Source organism: Camelina sativa, chromosome 7, assembly GCF_000633955.1.
Source record: "Camelina sativa cultivar DH55 chromosome 7, Cs, whole genome shotgun sequence".
Lineage (NCBI taxonomy): Eukaryota > Viridiplantae > Streptophyta > Magnoliopsida > Brassicales > Brassicaceae > Camelina > Camelina sativa.
In genome coordinates, this window is record NC_025691.1 from 5637892 (window position 1) to 5657548 (window position 19657).

General features: G+C 34.1%; 4 protein-coding genes across 7 annotated transcripts in view; 2 read left to right on the plus strand and 2 right to left on the minus strand.

Moving 5' to 3' along the window:
* LOC104700419 lies at positions 293 to 3481 on the plus strand. Its single transcript, XM_010415935.2, has 2 exons — positions 293 to 432; positions 1032 to 3481. The coding sequence occupies exon 2, from the start codon at positions 1115 to 1117 to the stop codon at positions 3380 to 3382; it is 2268 nt and encodes a 755-aa protein (XP_010414237.1). The 5' UTR covers positions 293 to 432; positions 1032 to 1114; the 3' UTR covers positions 3383 to 3481.
* On the plus strand, positions 3656 to 6388 carry LOC104700420. Its single transcript, XM_010415936.2, has 8 exons — positions 3656 to 4102; positions 4188 to 4411; positions 4511 to 4572; positions 4664 to 4885; positions 4986 to 5106; positions 5384 to 5706; positions 5794 to 5938; positions 6044 to 6388. Exons 1-8 carry the CDS (start codon positions 3865 to 3867, stop codon positions 6302 to 6304), a joined length of 1596 nt encoding a protein of 531 aa, XP_010414238.1. The 5' UTR covers positions 3656 to 3864; the 3' UTR covers positions 6305 to 6388.
* On the minus strand, positions 6795 to 8050 carry LOC104700421 (histone H1.2-like). The gene is made up of 2 exons (XM_010415937.2): positions 7743 to 8050; positions 6795 to 7656 (listed from the first exon to the last, which is right to left on the minus strand). Exons 1-2 carry the CDS (start codon positions 7953 to 7955, stop codon positions 7066 to 7068), a joined length of 804 nt encoding a protein of 267 aa, XP_010414239.1. The 5' UTR covers positions 7956 to 8050; the 3' UTR covers positions 6795 to 7065.
* The window catches only part of LOC104700422 (BTB/POZ domain-containing protein At2g30600-like), a 5727-nt gene continuing 1943 nt past the window's right edge, over positions 15874 to 19657 (minus strand). For all 4 annotated transcript variants that reach the window (XM_019227483.1, XM_019227482.1, XM_019227481.1 and 1 more), the window contains 12 exons: positions 19316 to 19578; positions 18868 to 19197; positions 18553 to 18783; positions 18016 to 18177; positions 17544 to 17756; positions 17401 to 17448; positions 17237 to 17295; positions 17012 to 17144; positions 16837 to 16911; positions 16614 to 16694; positions 16384 to 16452; positions 15874 to 16291 (listed from right to left, as the gene is read on the minus strand). In XM_019227483.1, coding sequence (XP_019083028.1) covers positions 16073 to 16291; positions 16384 to 16452; positions 16614 to 16694; positions 16837 to 16911; positions 17012 to 17144; positions 17237 to 17295; positions 17401 to 17448; positions 17544 to 17756; positions 18016 to 18177; positions 18553 to 18783; positions 18868 to 19197; positions 19316 to 19578 — 1883 coding nt within the window. In that variant the 3' untranslated portion in view covers positions 15874 to 16072. The remainder of the gene's footprint in view (positions 16292 to 16383; positions 16453 to 16613; positions 16695 to 16836; positions 16912 to 17011; positions 17145 to 17236; positions 17296 to 17400; positions 17449 to 17543; positions 17757 to 18015; positions 18178 to 18552; positions 18784 to 18867; positions 19198 to 19315; positions 19579 to 19657) is intronic.

Consider the following 19657-nt stretch of genomic DNA (forward strand, 5'->3'; position numbering starts at 1 on the left):
TTGATTAGATCTACGAAGAGATCTTTAGATCTAGTGTTTGGGGATTATATATGGTTTCTAACTAACTTCTCAAAGTTCTCGAATCTGGTTACTAGACTATTTGACTCAATAACACGACTTGTTCAAATAACTGCATACACATAAGTCCAATATTTTTTTAAGACTTGAAGAAAAAAAAAAGGTAAGAAAAAGAAGAAATGACGAAATTACCCTCGTAAAACCTAAAAGGGTGAAGAATAAATAAGGTGGCCTTTTTTGTCTCATCATGTATGAGAAATCCTCGTCGGCCATCTTTGCCCTTCGCCTTTGTTCAGATTTTCCACCTTCAAACCATTCTTCTTCTCTTCCCTTACCCGCCAAATTGTTCATCTTTTGAAACTGCTTCCTAATCCCTTTTAGCAGATTGTGCTTTCATACCCCTTTTTGATTCCGGTGAGTTTTTCGATTTTTGAATCTTTTCTTTGTTTGTATGTTTTCTTGGGTGTAAATTGTTTCGAAGAATTGGATTGTGGTGCACATGGTTCTCTGTTTTTATCGGTGTTTGTGTGATCAAGTTTTGAACTTTCGAATTGGGTTTGGTGGCTTGAATGTGTTTCATGTTCCCAACCGAGAACTCTCAATTTCAGAGATGGTGGTAGAGTCATAAGAGATAGGCTTAAAACATTATATAATCCTTGCTCTTAAGTAAAGTCGTTCCTTTGATTGTTGGGTTTGCTCGTATACTTCTTAATGTCCCCTGATTTTGGATTTTTCAATCTGTTTCATTTTGTTAAAGAGTAGTTATGGCACATTAAATTGAACAAGGAGATCATTAGGATAGTGAGGCAAATCTAAAAAGATTGTTTTATCTGTATACTTCCCAAGTTAGTTACTTTTGATGCTATATTTTGGGGACTTCATCCTTATGATTAGAGCTCTCTCTGTCTTTGTTTTATATGTAAACCTCTGTTGTGTGATATTCTTTGTTATTCTTAAGTTTTGCATCTATTTGTTTGTATGTTAGTGTTAATACGTTGTTTTCTTGTTTGCAGATCTGTTAAAGACCGTACGAGGTTGAGTTAGAAATCTGGGGAGCAGATAGTTTCTGCATTTTACTTGGTCGATATTTGATGAAATGACAAACCACGAGGTGCTGATGGAGGGGAACCACGATAACTCGTTTAGTCGTCAGGAGCAATTTATTGAACCTCGACAGAACAATGAACTGTTTACTACTCAAGACTACAATTTTGCTTTGGAACCGTTACATGAGACCAACCTGCAGATAGGTGTTTCCCGTGAGCAGAACGAGGTTTGGAACCACAACCAGGAACATGCACTGACTCTTCAAAACTCAAGGGCTCAAAGTGAAGAAATACGTGAAGAGCAATCTCTGGAAGGAAAAGATGAGGTTGATTCTCAGGAAAACCAAAATGAAAGCTACGACCATGGTTTCGACCTCTCCTTTCCTGATGATAATGATGGCTCAGAAACTTCTGAGAATAATAAACTAGCTTTAATAGTTTCTCAGGATCTCAATGATAATTTACAGTTGGGGGTGGGTCATTCCATGAATAGGGATCCCGTACCTGGCCTGAACGTAAGCCTTTCTCAGCAGCTAGAGTTGGCTCCTCCTATCCTTCAGTGCCGGTCTCTACAAACAGCTCCTGAGCATAATTTGGTAGTTGGTATGGAGTTTTCTGATGTCCTTGCGTGTAGGAGAGCACTGAGAGATGCAGCAATTGCCTTACGCTTTGAGATGCAGACTGTTAAATCTGACAAATCTCGCTTTACTGCAAAGTGCAGTAGTGAGGGTTGCCCTTGGAGAATTCACTGTGCCAAGCTTCCTGGTGTTCCAACTTTTACAGTAAGGACTATTCATGGGAGTCACACATGTGGTGGTATTTCACACCTTGGTCACCATCAAGCTTCAGTTCAGTGGGTTGCTGAGGCTGTGAAAGAAAGGCTGAAAATAAATCCTCATTGCAAACCTAAGGAGATACTTGAGGAAATTCATCAAGTTCATGGAATTACACTATCATACAAGCAAGCATGGAGGGGAAAAGAACGTATAATGGCTTCTGTTCGCGGGTCGTTTGAAAAAGATTACCGCCTTCTTCCTCAGTATTGTGATCAAATTAGAAGCACAAATCCTGGGAGCATCGCTGTGGTTCATGGAAGCCCGGTTGATGGGAGCTTTCAACAGTTGTTTATTTCTTTTCAAGCATCAATCTGTGGCTTTCTTAATGCTTGTCGACCTCTCATTGGATTGGACAAGACTGTTTTGAAGAGCAAATATCTAGGGACATTGCTGCTTGCCACTGGATTCGATGGAGAAGGAGCGGTGTTTCCTTTGGCTTTTGCTGTTATTAGTGAAGATAATGATAGTAACTGGCAGTGGTTCCTCTCAGAGTTGCGTCAGCTGCTTGAAGTTAATTCTGAAAACATGCCAAAGGTGACAATTTTATCTAGTATAGATCAGTCCATTGATGGAGTAGATGCTAATTTTCCAACAGCGTTTCATGGCTTGTGTGTCCATTCTCTCGCAGAAAGCTTCGGTAGTCAGTTCAACAGCTCCATTCTTGTGAACCTTTTCTGGGATGCAGCAAAATGTCTCACTGAATATGAATTTGAAGGTAAAATTCACGAGATCGTTCAGATATCCCCAGAAGCTGCCTTGTGGATCCGTAACCTCCAGCCAAGTCAATGGGCCACATACTGCTTTGAAGGAACAAGGTTTGGACATCTGACTGCAAATGTTACCGAGTCACTTAACAGTTGGATTCAAGATGCTTCAGGTCTTCCTATAATCCAAATGTTGGAGAGCATTCGTCGCCAGTTGATGACTTTGTTCAATGAACGCCGTGAAGCAAGCATGCAATGGTCTGGTATGCTAGTTCCATCTGCTGAGAGGCATGTCCTCGAGGCTATAGAAGAATCTCGTTTGTACCTAGTTCACAAAGCAAATGAAGCACAATTCGAGGTCACCACCAGTGAAGCAAAATATATAGTGGATATTAGATGCCGTTCTTGTTTTTGCCGTGGATGGGAGCTACACGGTTTGCCTTGTAGCCACGCGGTTGCAGCCCTCCTCTTTTGCAGACAGAACGTGTACCGGTTCACAGAGAGTTACTTCACTGTGGCAAACTACCGGCGAACGTACGCAGAAACCATACATCCAATTCTAGACAAATCCATGTGGAAAACAACAGAACCTGACAGAGAAAGTGGTGAGGATGGTGAAGAGATTGTGATAAGACCACCGATGGTGTTAAGTCAACAGCCACGGCCAAGGAAGAGGAGAAGTCAAGGAGAGGACCGTGGACGTCAAAAGCGGGTGGTTCGATGTAGCCGGTGTAATCAAGCTGGCCATTTCAGAACAACTTGCACAACTCCTATATAAAAAAATCTATGACATCTCTTTAGATTCTTTACTTCTTCAGTGATCTGAATTTAGTTTTTTCTTACTTAGGTTAAGAACATTCTTTGCAAATCCTTTCTCTTTAACTCATCTTTCTAATATGTTGGATTTTCATATATGCAATGACAGTGTCTTCTCAGGAGTATCAACTAAACATCTTACTAACTTTTATCTTCTTATGTTTTTTAGCCTTAACTAAAAGATATTATAAAACCTTTGCCAAAACACTATATAACATACATGGAGATTGAAATATTGGCTATATAACCAAAATGGTCAAATCACAGAAAAAGCAAAAGTAAGAAACTTCCGGAGTAATAGGACTCAAAGCTATTTTAGTACAGCACACGTGGAGAAAGCAGATACATTGTCTCATAACAGAAAACAAACTCAACAATGGACCCAATCTTAATCTCATGTCTCCTGAGATTCCAATCTTAGAGTTCTATCAATCTTAATCTCTCATGTCTCTTGATGAATCCCAAATCAGAACAAGATCAATGTGTGTTCCAGAGTTTAACAGCAACAACTACACGACGACCTTCACACAGATTTTGGTAATCTCATCCATTGGCTTGCTCTTAGCCATTGCACTGCACTACCGTCTCAGGAAGCTACGTCACTCCAAGAACATCCCTCGTCTCAGATTATCTCACAAAAACAAAGGCCATGAGAAGCTCGAGAGATTCTCTCACTACGTTGGTAAAAAGCAATCTACATATCCTCTTTTGATGATCTCCATTGTGATGCATTATAACAAAAAAATTGTTTGTGGTTTCATTTGCAGTGCGGCAGATGGGATTCAAGGACAGGAGAGAATGTCCTCATCTTTGCAAATTAGCCAATGAGTACATAAGGAAATCAGGTAGCTGCGAGGAAGACATTTACAGCTTTTTCTCTGAAGAGCCTGATGCTGATTCTCTCTTCATTAAGCTCGTTGAGGAGTTTGAGAGATGTATACTCAGTTACTTCGCTTACCACTGGAGCCATGCAGATCTCATGATTAGTCAGGTTACTGCAAGGAAACAAAAACAAAAAAAATCTATCAGTGTCCATTCTTTGTTAACATCATAACCAATAGAACAAAAATGTTTCATGAATATATTTCAGATACTCAGCGCCGATGTAGAGCCTAAGAAAAAGCTCAAACATATTGTCATGGCGGCTACGAGGTGAGTCTAATTAAGAAAATAAACAAATCCGGGATTGTGTTCTCTTTTAGTGATCTTTCCTAAGCGTGACTGGTCTTTGTTTGGTATATAGGGAACAGAGGTTTGAGAGAGTAACTAAAAATCTTAAAGTAGCAAGAGTCTTTAACACATTGGTAGAGGAAATGAAAGCTATGGGGATCGCATCAGTTGATGACTCAGAGTGTACAGAAGTCATGGCTCCAGTTGCACACAAGGACCGAAGCCCGGTTCTGCTCCTTATGGGTGGTGGTATGGGTGCAGGAAAGAGCACTGTGCTTAAAGACATTCTCAAAGAGTAAGTAAATATTCAATATGGACTCAGTTAAAATCTACATCAACATACTTTTCGTTGATCAGTGTTTCTTATGCATTGAACTTTTTGCGCTTTGGATCAGACCGTTTTGGGCAGGAGCTGATGCTGTGGTGATAGAAGCAGATGCTTTCAAAGAATCTGATGTGATATACAAAGCGCTGAGCTCCAGAGGCCATGTTGATATGATCAAGACTGCTGAATTCGTAAGGTTCTAAGTTTCCTTATAGGGTCTAAGAATCCTTCAACGTAAAAACCCTGCGGTGGGACAAAATGTGCAAGGAATCAGATCAAGTTTTAAGTAACTCATCCAGATATGGAAATGTACATAAGAGAAGTAGCAAAGAACTTAACTTCTCCATCATATATGTATTCAGGACACATATATAAAATCTCATACTATTACCATCTTATTACCCTTGTTATACTCAATATCCAACTGAGATGTTGTGAAACTCTGACGGTGAAATGGCAATAAAACAGGTTCACCAATCATCAACAGATGCAGCATCATCGCTGCTCGTTACAGCTCTCAACGAAGGGCGGGATGTGATCATGGATGGAACACTCTCTTGGGTACCATTTGTGGTTCAGACCATAACCATGGCAAGGAATGTGCATCGCCATCGTTACAGAATGGGAGCTGGCTACAAGGTTGGTGAGAATGGAGAAGTCATAGAGAACTATTGGGAACGCATAGGCGAAAGACAACAGCTGCAAGAGGATGGACGGGAGAGAAAGCCATACAGGATAGAGTTAGTTGGAGTTGTGTGTGATGCATACTTAGCTGTGATTCGAGGCATTAGGTGAGAATGTTCCAACTGTTCTTTTGGAAATATAGTCCAATTGTTGTGTTTTCTTAACTTAAGGGTTTTGGTTTACCATATATGCAGGAGAGCAATAATGTGTAGGAGAGCAGTTAGAGTGAGATCTCAGCTGAGATCTCACAAGAGATTTGCGGATGCCTTTCTTACCTATTGCAACTTAGTCGACAATGCTAGACTTTACTGCACCAATGCTCTTGAAGGTTCTCCAAAGGTTAGACCTGAGTTTCTTCTTTACACTTCCTCCTTTAAGATGCAAAGAAACCTGAAATGTTTAAAGTAAAACTATGATAGTAAGAACCCATGGTGAAATGTGCAGCTGATAGGGTGGAAAGAAAAGGAAAAGACTTTGCTAGTGGATCCAGTGGAGATAGACTGTTTGAAGAATGTAGGGAGGTTAAACGAGAATGCGGATTCCATTTACCAGCTATACAGTAGACCAAATCCAGCATGTGAAGCTGGATCAATATGGAAAGACATTGTTCTTTCTCCTTCCAGGTTCAACATTCAACAGGAGCTCAAGTACTCGATTCAGAAAGTCGAAAGATTCAAACAGTATCTCCAAGAAACACCAAGGTGAGAGTGAGAGAGCAAGACAGATAACACAGATGATCTCTTAGCTATTTTTTTCCCGGTATGTCATTCATTTATGTAACTCCTAAAAAGTCCTAAAACATCAAACAGAAGTGAATCTCAGAACAACTTGGTATTTACTTATGTCAGAAAACTCAAACGCACGACTCAAGAGATTATTACAGTACAGTAGCAATACCTAGCGAGTGGCAAAACACTCAAATGTAAAAGATGTTTGAGGAAACAACATGATTCAGAGGAATCTCACCTTAACTTTACCAAGCTTGTTCATCTTATCTGCATTTTCTCAGTGGCAATGGTGCAACCACATTTAAATCTCCATACACACATTGATACACATTACTTTGGAATCATTCAACCAATCAAGGCAAGAACTAGATGAGAAACACTCTCACCAAACAGAAGCATCTCTCTACAAAACCATGTGGACGCCATGGCTTGAAATACAAAGGCTTCTTGCACAGTTTCAGAAGAAGTAAAGGGTGAAGAAACCATCACATTTTTCATAGCTATTGATTAAAGCTTAAATTTTCAAACAAACCAAAAATTACAAAGGAAAAAAAAAAAAAAAGAAGTTTCAACAAGAAACCAAGAAACAAGAAAAAAAAAAAGAAAAAAAAAACTTTGGAAAGCAAGCTCCTTCAAGGATGATTCAATTATACAAGACTACCCCTATAGAAGCTACCACCAACCATGTATTCAATCTCCCTCCCAAAACCCCAAACTATCTCCTAAACCAAATCTCCCTCACTTGTTCACCTTCCTAGTTGAAGCCCTTTTAGCAGGAGACTTCACACTCTTAGCCGGAGCCTTCTTAACAGGAGCAGCAGCTCTTTTCCCAGGAGATGTTCGAGTCGAAGTCCTAGAAGCTTTAGCTGGTCTCTCCTTAGCCTTAGGCTTCGCAGCAACAGCTTTAGTCTTTGAAACAGCAGCAACAGACTTTGATTTAGATTTAGGTTTAGCAGCAGCAACAACAACAACCTTAGCCTTAGGCTTAGCAACAACCTTCTTAGTAGTAGTCCCTTTAGCCGCCGCCGCTTTAGCTTTAACAGGAGCAGCAACTTTACCCTTAGGTTTAGGCACGGTTGTTGTTGCCTTCTTCTTAACCGGAGCAGTAGTAGTAGAAGCAGCCGGTTTAGATCTGGCGGAAGGGATCTTGAAAGAAGCTTTGACCTTAACCAATTTGTCAGAAGCAACGAGTCTCTTGAGATTCACAAGAAGAAGCTTTCTAAAATTAGGAGGAAGAGACTTGTTGTGCTTCTCTTCTATGAACTTCTGAATCGCGTATTGACTAGATCCAGTCCTCTCCTTCAGCGTTACTATCGCATCTTTAATCATCTGCACATATCAATCAGATTCAAAAAAATCAAATCTCGGAATTGTGAATCTGATAATCGAAATTGGATAAAGGTATAGATCGAGACCTCTTCATAGGGAGGGTGAGATGATGAAGAAGCTTTCCTCATCTTCGTTGTAGCAGCAGCGGCGGAAGCAGCTTTCACAGGCTTCTTCTTCTTCGTCGCAGTCGCCGTCTTCTTCTTTGATTTACCACCTTTCGCCGCCGGGGATTTCACCGTCGTTGCTTCAGCAGCTCCTGAGTCAACCGTCGTCGGAACGTTTTCTTCTTCTGTAGACATCCTTCTCTCTCTTCTCTTATACACACAGAAACAGAATCTAAGCTATTTGATCGGAGGAATGCGTCGGAGAGTTTTCTGATGAGGACGACGAGAGGAAGAAGGAGAAAGAGATGTTTATATAGTCAGATGTGTTATGAGACAGAGTTTGTAATCTCTTCTCTGATTGGTTGAAATGGTGAGTACTCGGATCGGTGTATCAACTCAGGTTTGAATTTGAACCGTTGGATTTTAAGTTATCGACGGTGTAGGGAATAAGGATTACGAATGTAAGGATGAGGGAGGTTTTAATAGATGTGGATGGATAGGTGCTTTTTTGGGTTGTTCTTTGGTGTGCTTTTAGCTTCGATTGTTTTTATCATAACTTTTTATTTACTCGATGGATTTTTAATTTTTTTTGTTCGTTGTGTAGATAATTCTTTAAGGTTTCTTTTGAATGTTTAATCGATTGAAATGGTTTTGTGTGGGATGAGAAAATCGGGAATGAAGCAAGGTTGGTCAAAACTATGGTTTGTTTTGATAGTATTACGGTTTTTTGGGTTTTTTGGAGAATGCTTGTGGGGATTTTATGGATGGTTATGGTCGTTAGAAACTAGACTAATCAAGGAGTGTAGCGAACTGAGATTTGTTGAAATCGGGTGAGTTTAAGGTCGGAAATTATGTTGTTGAATTAGACCAAAGATGACCAAAACTAAGATGTGGTGCCACACAACTTTGTTGCATGTGTGATGTGTCTCTCTTTAGGAGAGTCTTAACTAAGACGACCATATAATTATGAACTGGGATCATTTTACGTATTTGAGATTCGTTTACATCTTGCGGTGATTCACGAGTTTTATATTTGTTTTAAAATGTGGAATTAGTAAAAGCATATGCGTTAGTTTCGCTAAAATGATGATGTATGCAACTATATGCATCTAGCTTCGAAAAGCATACATTAGTTGTAATTTTATTATCAATAGTAGATGATATTCATTAGCTATCCAATATCATTTTTATGAATTACGAAATTCAGCTAAACATATTGATGCATATATATATCTAACACATACTAATTTAGTTATATGTTTAAAATATCATATTAGTTAAAAAATTTCCCGCGTTTTTAACAGTTTTTTACAATACATATTATGTATCGTCCACTGCAAGAATATATATGTGGATGATATATGTATATATGATAATTTGATGTATATAAAGGTTGAAAAGATTTTATATTTAATAAATGGTAATTAGCAAAAATAACCTAAAGAAATTGTTAATTAGAAAAAATATCCTATGTTGATATATATATATATATACAGTAAAAAAATATTCATAATTTTATAAAATCAACTTATATTGTCATATACATAACTGATATTGTAACCAAAATAATAAACTAGATTAAACCCCCATATCCATCAGAGTTTGTACAACTAACCCCTACTTTAAATAGAAAATGAAATATTGACATAAACTTAGTTTTATTCACAACATAAAAGATATCATCAGATTGAACCTTTAATCGAAAATTAATATCGATATCGGTTTGAAATTTCAAGTATTTTTCACGATTGTTAACATGAAAGATTATGTACCGTTTCCGGTAGAAATATATGTATAGGTAATGTATGCATATACGATTCGATTGTATGCAAAAGTTTTTAAAAAAGTTTATCTAAAAAGAAAGTGTTGATGATGAAATTTTCCAGTACTGATATAAGTATGGTATAAAAGATTCATGTTTTACAAGTATACTAGATTTTAATCCGCGGTACACCGCGAGATTATGTATTTTTGTATATTTTATATAACTTACTAAAAAAACATTATGTTGGATCAAATATATGTTTAAAACTTTTTTACAATAATATTGAGATATTTGTAATTTTATTTTCTTTATCTATTTAAAAATTATTATTTTCATTTGAAATTTAATTAATCAAAATTCTTTTATTTTGGAATTTAATCAATCAAAATTAGTTGTTGTGAAAGTAAACATTTGTTAATATGTATAATAGTTTGTAGTTAGTATAAAATGATTTAAATTTTATTCACCAAATTGAAATTAGTTAGTTTTGTCTATGAATATGATGGAGCGGGTTAGTGTTGGTTTTTTTAACTCCTTTCATATAAAATTAAGTTTTAAAATATTTTGTTTGTGTTTTTAGACCAACCCGCAAAAATATATAAGTGTACTAATATTAACCTAATTCCCATCACATAATTATGATTATTTTTAGTTTAGGTTTGGACCCGTGGATAAATAAATTTTCCATAAATTATTGTTGATTTTTTAGTATTGTGCATATGTTAAATTGTTAATATCTGTATTTAAACAGATTTAGTTTTATTATCACAAATTTAATAATATTATTGATATTACTCATATGACTAAATTTGATGTATTCATTAATTAAATTGTGCAACAAGATATATATNATATATATATATTTGTATTTGACATCATAACTCTATAAATGACACATCTTTTTTAGTCAAAAAACATATATCATTTTGTGGAGGTTAAAACAAAATATATATATATATATATATAATATAATAAAATCATACATTGTTAGTTTATTTTTATATTTTTTCTACCCATTTTGACATCAACTGCTCTATCCATTTTAACATAGAAAACATTAAACAATTTATGTATAATGGAAAACATGTATAATGTCAAACCAATTATGGAAAATCGAAATTGAATAAGGTAAGATACTATAGAATCTTTTTTCATTAAAACATTTTAAAACTTATACTTAAAAAGGAAAATAGAAATTGATGTTGTTCAGATATTTAGGGAAATATATATTTCCATACTCGATTTTCCTAATTTGATTTTTTTTTAATTTTTTTTGTATTAAATGTTTTAATTACAATGGCATTGTCTGTAAATAAGTCTGAACTCCAAACCTTCTTATTAAAAATGCTGAAAAATGCTGTGAAAATAATAATATAGATAACTGATATATTGATACGAGACCACTCAAGAAACTAGATTTAACCCACATATGCATCAAAAACATATCCAATTCAAAATTTAACCCATTTAAAATCTAAAATGGATAATTAAATTGAACTGATCAAACTAAGTTTGATTCACAACACAAAAGAAACCCTATCTAGACCTATAATTACAACTATCAATATTGATACATGTGATATCGATCGATTTTAAATTATATGCATTGTCAATGATTTTTACTGCTAACTGTCATATAACGTATGCAATAAAACTATATATGTGAAAGACATATGCATGTATGATTCAATGTTCATAGAAGTTTCAAAATTTTGATATTCAAAGAAAATAATTATTAATTAGAAATAATTTCTTAACGAAAAAATATGAACTAGAAAAGTCTACTCGTATAATGATATACATATCTATATTAACATTTTTGAAGTACATTTTGTGTTATGCTCTTTTAGTTTTTCTTAATTACTTTGTTTTATTTACAACATTAACCCCTATCAATTTCCTAAAATAACATTTCGTAAAAACTCAATTAATGGAACTATTTATAACGACCTAATTAGATACGTCCATTGCCATAAATATCTTCGTAACATCTATTAACCCCACAGATTTTCCTAAAATAATATTTGTAGAAAGTCAATTAATGGATTTATTTAAGTCAACCTAGTTTTAAATGTTTATTGTCATACAAAGGTTGAAAATATATATATATATATATATATATATATATTTCGTTTGTTCCTAAAACAACTCTATGCATTAAATGATTAATCCCATAAAAATCTCAAAATTCATTTTAAAAAATGTTTGGTGACTGTAGGACCTATTCCGTTTTAATGACACAACATCATTTGAGTAACAAATTTAACCCGCGGTGTATTGCGGGTTAAATAACCAAATATTATCCTGCGGTGTATTGTGGGTTAAATAAGAGTGGGATTGGTGACACTTTTAGATGTGTATCAAGAGATAAATGTATTATTAGACTATACATATACCACACGGGTTAAAACCTTGAAAACACTACAAAAATCTATACTTTGATTACTTATATCAAATACCTGTAAAATTTTATATTTAAAATTAATAAAATAACAAATAATACAATATAAATTTTAAAATTTTAAAATTAAAAATGTTGTCCCGCGGTGTACCGCGAGTTAAATCTTAGTATATAGTACAAAACGTTAACATCTTTCCTCATCATATGTAACGGAAATTAAAACCATACCAATTTATAATTACTAAATATATAAAAACTGTATCCGATCCACATATACATCAAAGTTTTTTCCAATTCAAAATCTAACCCAATGGCCAATACAAATTAAGAACGAATATATAATTAGGCTTAATAAAAGTGTATACACATAACTAAGCCGCTAAGTAAGGTGTGAACCTTTAACACAAACATAAATATCTTAAGCTAGAGTAAACGTGTATCGGTGTATGTAGACATTAATCTTACCAATCTCTTATTCAAAATTATTAATTTCGTTCTAATGGTTTTTCATTTATAAAATCATCAGTTACGTTTTTACTTTCCTTCTGGTTTTAAAATGTCAGTTACATTACATGTTTAGACTCACCAATGGAGGCTAACGTTGGTTTCAAGTTACTAGATCTAACCATATTTGTCTAGATCACTATTATGATATGACACTTAACAAACATGCAGTTTAACAGTGAGTTTTATTCGTTACGAATTTAGTAATGAGAGCTAGTAAATGAAATATAGGGAACGAAAAAATTCTCACGAGTCTGTAGATAAAAACAAGTACTCCCTTTGTATCAGAATAGATAATGTTGTAGGATTTTATTTTGTATCAAAAAGGATGGTTTTCTGTATATTTTATCAATTAATGCTAAGAAATTGTAAATTTCAAGAATTATTAAATGAGAATTTAAAAATTTAATGAAATATTATTGGCTAATAATTATAAAAATATATTATTAGAAATAAATAATACATTTATTGTTAGACATTAAATGTTTTTCTTAATTCATGTAAAAATCTTAAAACATCATATTATGATACATAAGGAGTATGTGATTATTTGGAATTTTTATTATTGACTTGCCTTACTTCACACATGTACATCTATTCATAGTGCACGACCAATAATTCTATCAAAATTCATATGCCATTACAAGAAATTATTTAAGCAGTATTTACGAAATTATACGTAAATTATATTAATAGGTCGTTATATTAAGAAATATTCAAAGTTTATCACCAAACTTTTTTACTTAGTAGGGGTAAATTCTTATTTGTTTGAACATAAGAACTGCAACATGCGACACTCACATCAACAATATTTTGTAAATTTCCCCCACATCAACACTTGTTGAACATGTTTCCTTCTAAGACCAAAAAATCATAATTATGTTTAGTATATCTATTTAGCTAATTTCGTTCTAAGCAATTTAAATGAACAACTGTAGTCTTAAGTATAAAATATTATCTTTTTTTTTAAAAAACAACAAGTATAAAATATTGTCTAGATACACATCTCAAACTTAAGTCTATATTGTCTTTCGAATACAATAGTTGAGCGCCTTTTTAGCGCCAACATTTTCGGCCAGCCAATTCATACAAATGAAGACATTAACTCTTTTATTTTTTAAATACAAATAGAGAGTATTTTGTAGAAATTAGAATTTTAAATAGATAAATTGTTAGAAATACTATTTTGTAAAAGCCTTTGAATTTCAGTGGTAGAGTGTGTAGTGTAGCTTTTAATCATATGGTGGTGGATTCGATCCCACAGGCGGCGTTTATCCTTTTCATTTTTTTTACTAAAAAAACATAAAGTATAAAATATGTATTTTCAAATTTGTAGAAATTAGAATTTAAATTTAGAATAGGTATTTTTGTAAATACTCTTTCTAAATACCGTAGAATAGAGACTTCCAAATTTTGTACAACTAGGATGTGTGGAATGCATATCTAAATTTTGTAAAACATGTGAAATGTACAGAAAATTTTACACATTCTAAATTTCAGAAGGAGTATTATAAAATATGAAGATCAAATTTTGTCCATCCAAAATTATACAAAAATGACATTCTCAACACTATACATATTATCATGCCATGCCTTCTTCATCATTTTTCTACGAATTATTCATAATTTTCTTTGAAAAAAATAGTTAAATCTACTACGGTAGGTAGTTTAGAAATAGCTAACATATGGTATGCATAGGTAAAGAAGTGATTTAATATTTTTTCTTTATTTTCTATTTTCCCTTAACTAAAAGAAAAGAGAAAGAAAATCGAGGATTATATTTTAATAAAAGAAGTTTTGAAATTGTATAATGAACTATACCAACTACTATAAAGCCTTACAGCTTAATAATGTCATGATCTTGAAATAACTATGAATTTATAGAGATATTAATTTATCGATACATTAATAATTATTATTATTTGAGTAATTTTCCTATGGTAATCTTTTAAAAATATATATTTAAAATAAGTTAACCCTTATAACCAATATTTTTTTGAATCAGTTACAAAGAAAACATCATTTATTATGTCTTAAATAAAACACCAAACAATTTCAATACAAAAATATTAGAAACAAACTCTAACAAAATTTAATGTAAATTTAAGAAAAAACAATAAGACTCATATTGTATTAGATTTGCTTACATGTATGTATATATATATTAAATTTTTATATAATTATTAATATATATTATTGACGGGACCATATATTTACATATGTTTTAAAAAATATTATCTTATTATATTACCTAATTATGTCCAAAATTATACTGCCCAACTTAAAACCGAAGAACTTTATTAACTTATCGAGTACTAATTAATGCAGATTATATATGGAGGTTTAACTGTATATAATCATCAATTATATATGATGGAGATTTAACTGCATATATTTGTATAGTATATATTATACAATGACAAAATCAATACTACAATCATCATGTTTTAGATTATTGGTGATGTGTGAGCAAAATTATGGATTCAACTTATGTTCAATAACTAATAGCAGCCATTGGGTTTAATAAACAACTATATTTATGAAGTGGTTCAAGCAAAAAAACACGTACCATCATGGTTTGCCTTATTTGCCTTTGGATTTACTTTCTTCATCCGTTTTTTTATCACACATTTTCTTTTAATAGGTTCATCACTAGGTGCTACTTGGAATTAGAGCTGTTATTAATAAAAAATTATAAAATCACAAAAAAATAAGTAATTATTGCAGAATACATATAAACTTATGAACTGAAATTACAGGATGCCAAACAATTCTACACACATCAGGCACATTTTGAGAATTATGAAAATCTAAGGTGGTGTATTATTGAAATAATATTATGAACATTAAAAGAGACCTTCGGCATAATTTATGTTTAGTATGATTAACTAGAAGAGATTAATGTGCTCATTTTATATCAGAATGGTTAATTCGACATAATTTATTGTTATGAATATTACCGGAAACTAGTGCTATTAGCTAAAGAGCGAAAGAATTCTAAGATAGGTCTCGTGGTTTGTGTTGACCTGATTAGCGAAAGAATTGTTGATTGATTATTATTTTATTTAAAAATAAATAAATTATATCCGTTAAAAAAAAAAGAGTTGCAATATAAACGAAAAGAGTTAAATATTGATTTTTATATATTTGAATCTATGTATTGATTCAAATATCTTTAAGATATGAACAAATAAAATGAAAGGAAATTTGTTTTTCTGAATAATTTTGTTGACAAATCAAAGGAGAGATAAATTTTAAATATTTCCTTAAACAAACTGAGTAAATTAATTAAAATCGAATTAATTTTGATTTCAATTAGGATTAAACACTTTCTAATTTTTAAACATAATTTCAGAGGTAATATAAATAAAATTTTTAATTTGAACAGTTTCGAAAAATGTACATCTCTTTTATATAAGATCAAACTGTTTGGTCAAAGTCGAAAGTCTAAACCTTTAGTCTATTGATCAACTATCCAATGCGTGGATACAATCCAGATTGTTGACAAGAGAATCTTTTAAGCCAGTCAAAACAAACAGTCACAAACCCAAAGATCGCTTTAGAGCAATAATAAAAGGTAAAAAAAACAAAAGACGACGTAAATGAAAAAGAACACGTGTAGTAGCAGACTACCAGAGTGCTTCAGCGGTAATAACCGTAGAGCTCCAAGTAGCAAATGCAAAAGTTCCAAGGAGTTGATGTGTCTGTGGTTGGACCGGTCAGTAACAGCCTGAAAAACCTAAAGGGAAGTAACGCATTTGCTGCTGTGATTGGCCACGATGCAAACTGACCGGCCTTGCACATTGTTTGGTCATCCTCATGGACTCTTAAGTCTGTCCATGTTCTCCCATCCATCGATCCCTTCAAACCCATCAAGACAATAAGAACACAAACTTTTCTGAAGCAGCTTGTCTTAAGAGGACATGAAATAACTGCAGCAAAAGATTAGTTACCTGAAACTTCCAGGACCTTGTGAATGCTCTTGATCCGTCTTGTCTGAAAGTGTAGTAGTTGCACATAAGCTGCATCCAACAACCCTCACTATGTCATATTCTCAGAACGTAAACTAATTTTTGTTTTACTCAAATACATTTTTCTCTTATTTCTGCGAGCATGGGTTTAGACTGTTTGTGTCTTTACGAAAACAGAATATGTGAAAGAAAGAGTAGTTTATAGAGGAAACCTGATGATCTTCGCCTAAGTCCACCATCCACCAGGATGATATATGGCCGCCTTCCATCCTAGGCCCTGCAAAGGAAGTACCCTGGCGCAAAAACAAAAAATGATATGGTTCTCTATCCAAGAAGAAAGAAGTTTCACTGCATTAAATTTTATGCTTTGTCAATTTGGTAGTTCAAGCCAAAAATTCTAATCATATAAGACGAGCAAACTTGGGAGGACCATACCACATAGGCCTTTGAAGCCAAAGCCTTTGGATCAGTGAATCTGGAGGTGGGGCTGCTCGATGTAATAATGATTTTCTGGAAACATAAAGAACTCAAAGAATTAGGAAATATTTTTCTTCAGCAGTGGTTCATATAAAACGATTTCCAACAATATGAATAAAGAAAGTAAGTTAACCTTTGCGAGAACGGGGTTAACCCATTGATGACTACCATAAGATGTACCCACAAAGTGCAGCACCCCATTGCTATCCCCATCACGTATGTACTGAAGCTCCTTGAAACTCGATCTTCGATGTTGGAACCTTGAACTAGAGGTGAAAAGCTTTAATAACTGGGTAATTTGGATATATAAACCTGAGATGTTTACAATCATAAGATAAAATGACTATGTAATTCTTACCTCGGTTCATTTCCTGGGGATATCAATCCGGAAGTTAGAAAGCTAGCAGCCTCCTTCACCTGTACACAATACAAAATTAATGAGGGATTGGAGAGAAAATCAGTTTTGAAATAACAAATTAAGTACTACGCGAAAAAAGATAAAGATGGATGTTAAAAACTTACAAGACGATTAAATACTGGGATTTGTTTGCTTAGGTTACTGTCTTCTAACTGTGCGATCATTAAGCATAGATGGCATCAGTACAATCATATTAACAGAAAACTATAAAGTTATTTCAGCATATTCAGGTTCAGCATCCACTTACCCTTTTAAGCAGCTCATATGGCAACAAAGAGTAGCGTACATGAGGCAACAGGTTATCAAGTGACTGAAGCCTTTCTTTGAACAAAATTTTGGGTTCACAATAGTTCGTCATCTCATCTATTACTTCCCAACTGTGCGACTCCTCAGCTTTCATGCACCACATGAGAACAGCATCAAGAATCTTTTCCTCAGACGTCACTGTCAGATCTGCAGACTGCAATTCCAGAATTTAAAACTGGCTGATATTACATATTTACATGCCATAACGAAAGGAGACATCATTCGTCACTCTTGGTGATGTCCATTACAATTCCATAGTACATATTTATTTCCACAATAGTAAACACAGATCAGTTCATGAGTGACACTATTTTTCCCTCAAGCACTAAATATAGCAGTTTTTTGGGTCAAATCTCCAAGTGGGTTCAGAGGTTTTTATAGGAAAAAGTAGGTTGGCGAAAGAGAAAACATACCTCAAGAATATCACTGAAGGCGGTCTGATCTAACAAGACAAAGTCTAAACTTGCAGTGGTACAATAGTCGAAATGCAGGGAGAACTTCCTCTTGCACATCTCCTCAATGAGTTTACATGACGAGATAGACGAAACCACTTGGAGAACTGAGCATACAGAATCCTGCAACAAAGTTCAGACGTTAGCTTGAGAAAGTCCCAACAATGTTCCAAATTTGTCTGCTTCTGCGCCCAATAAACTCGCATAAAAGAATTATTCTTGTTGTATGACCTTCCAATACGAGAACGCCATCCCTGCATGTAATATATACATGGAACAATATTAATATTTTTTTACTGTGTATGTGGTCAAAGCATTCGCTTCATTTCTTTTCTCTTTTAGTTTCAGAAGGCTTGAAACCGCAACCCACTTCACGGTTCATTAAGCTCTCTATCATAGAGAAACCATATTGTAACAGATGCGCTGGAAAAGAAGAGAAACAAGATAATAACAGAGAGACGTATCATTTACTCTATAGGATTGTGTAAATAAAATTACCTCTGAGAGACACTCCAAGAGCATTTTGCAGCATTCTTGATGAAGTGGAACAACTCCAAACCGGTCAGCTAGAAAGAGCAGATGGATCAACTCCGTGCCAAAATTCACCGTGTCTTCCATGGTCAACTCTCCACTGTACATGAAATTTAGCATAGCCTTGAATGCTTCTGGTGATACATCGGTTAAGTAAATCGTTGATGAATGGCTTTCACTCATCCCATTTGTAAACATCTGGATGTTCATTGAGAATAAACAAAAACTGAGAATCAATATATACATGTACATCAGAACTGCTACCCTAAAAGAGATTCTCACCTTTGCAAATGCGACACTCCAAAGACTTAGAATGACTTTGTGAGATTGGAAAGTGAGACTATAGTCACTGAGATAGATTTTTACGTCACTATACTCGCCGGTTGAGTACAACTTTACCAGCTTCCCCACATCAACAGGGAAAGCACTTGGGAAAATGAAACCAGATAATGGGTGAGAAACAGAACATGAGAGTTTGACTTTTCTGCAGGGGTCAAATGCTTGTTTGCTCAATTTTATATGGTCTATACTTTCTTCACACTGTCTCACCAATGGCATCACTTCAAACTTAGAACTTAAATCCCGCAATGGAGCAAGTTCTGATTCCAAAATCTACAAGAAAAACAAAAGGTTCAAGGAAATCATAACGAAGATAAAGAATCTCCATGTTTAGTAGAAAAAAAGAAGGTCCTAACAAAGCATTTCTCAGGTACAATTTGAGAAATTATACCTGAGTTCGTCCCGTATAGATATATTGAAGAAGTCCATGAAGAATCGGGTAAGATACTCCACGAAGTAGAATGACATCCCCAACTGATGATCTCAAAGGAAAATTACCCGACGCTTGTAATATAACTTTGTGAGCAGGGACATTCATTTCCTCTTCACCAACAAGAAAGATAGTGTCAGATAATTCCCAACTCTCCAAAAAATTCCCAAGACCCCATTGTTCATAACCATAAACAGTCCTTTCCTCCACAAACATTTCGTCACCAGACTCATCTCCTTTAACTTCACGGCAATCCACTTGCTTCCACAGCAAGATATGATTGTGTGTCACGGGAAACACACT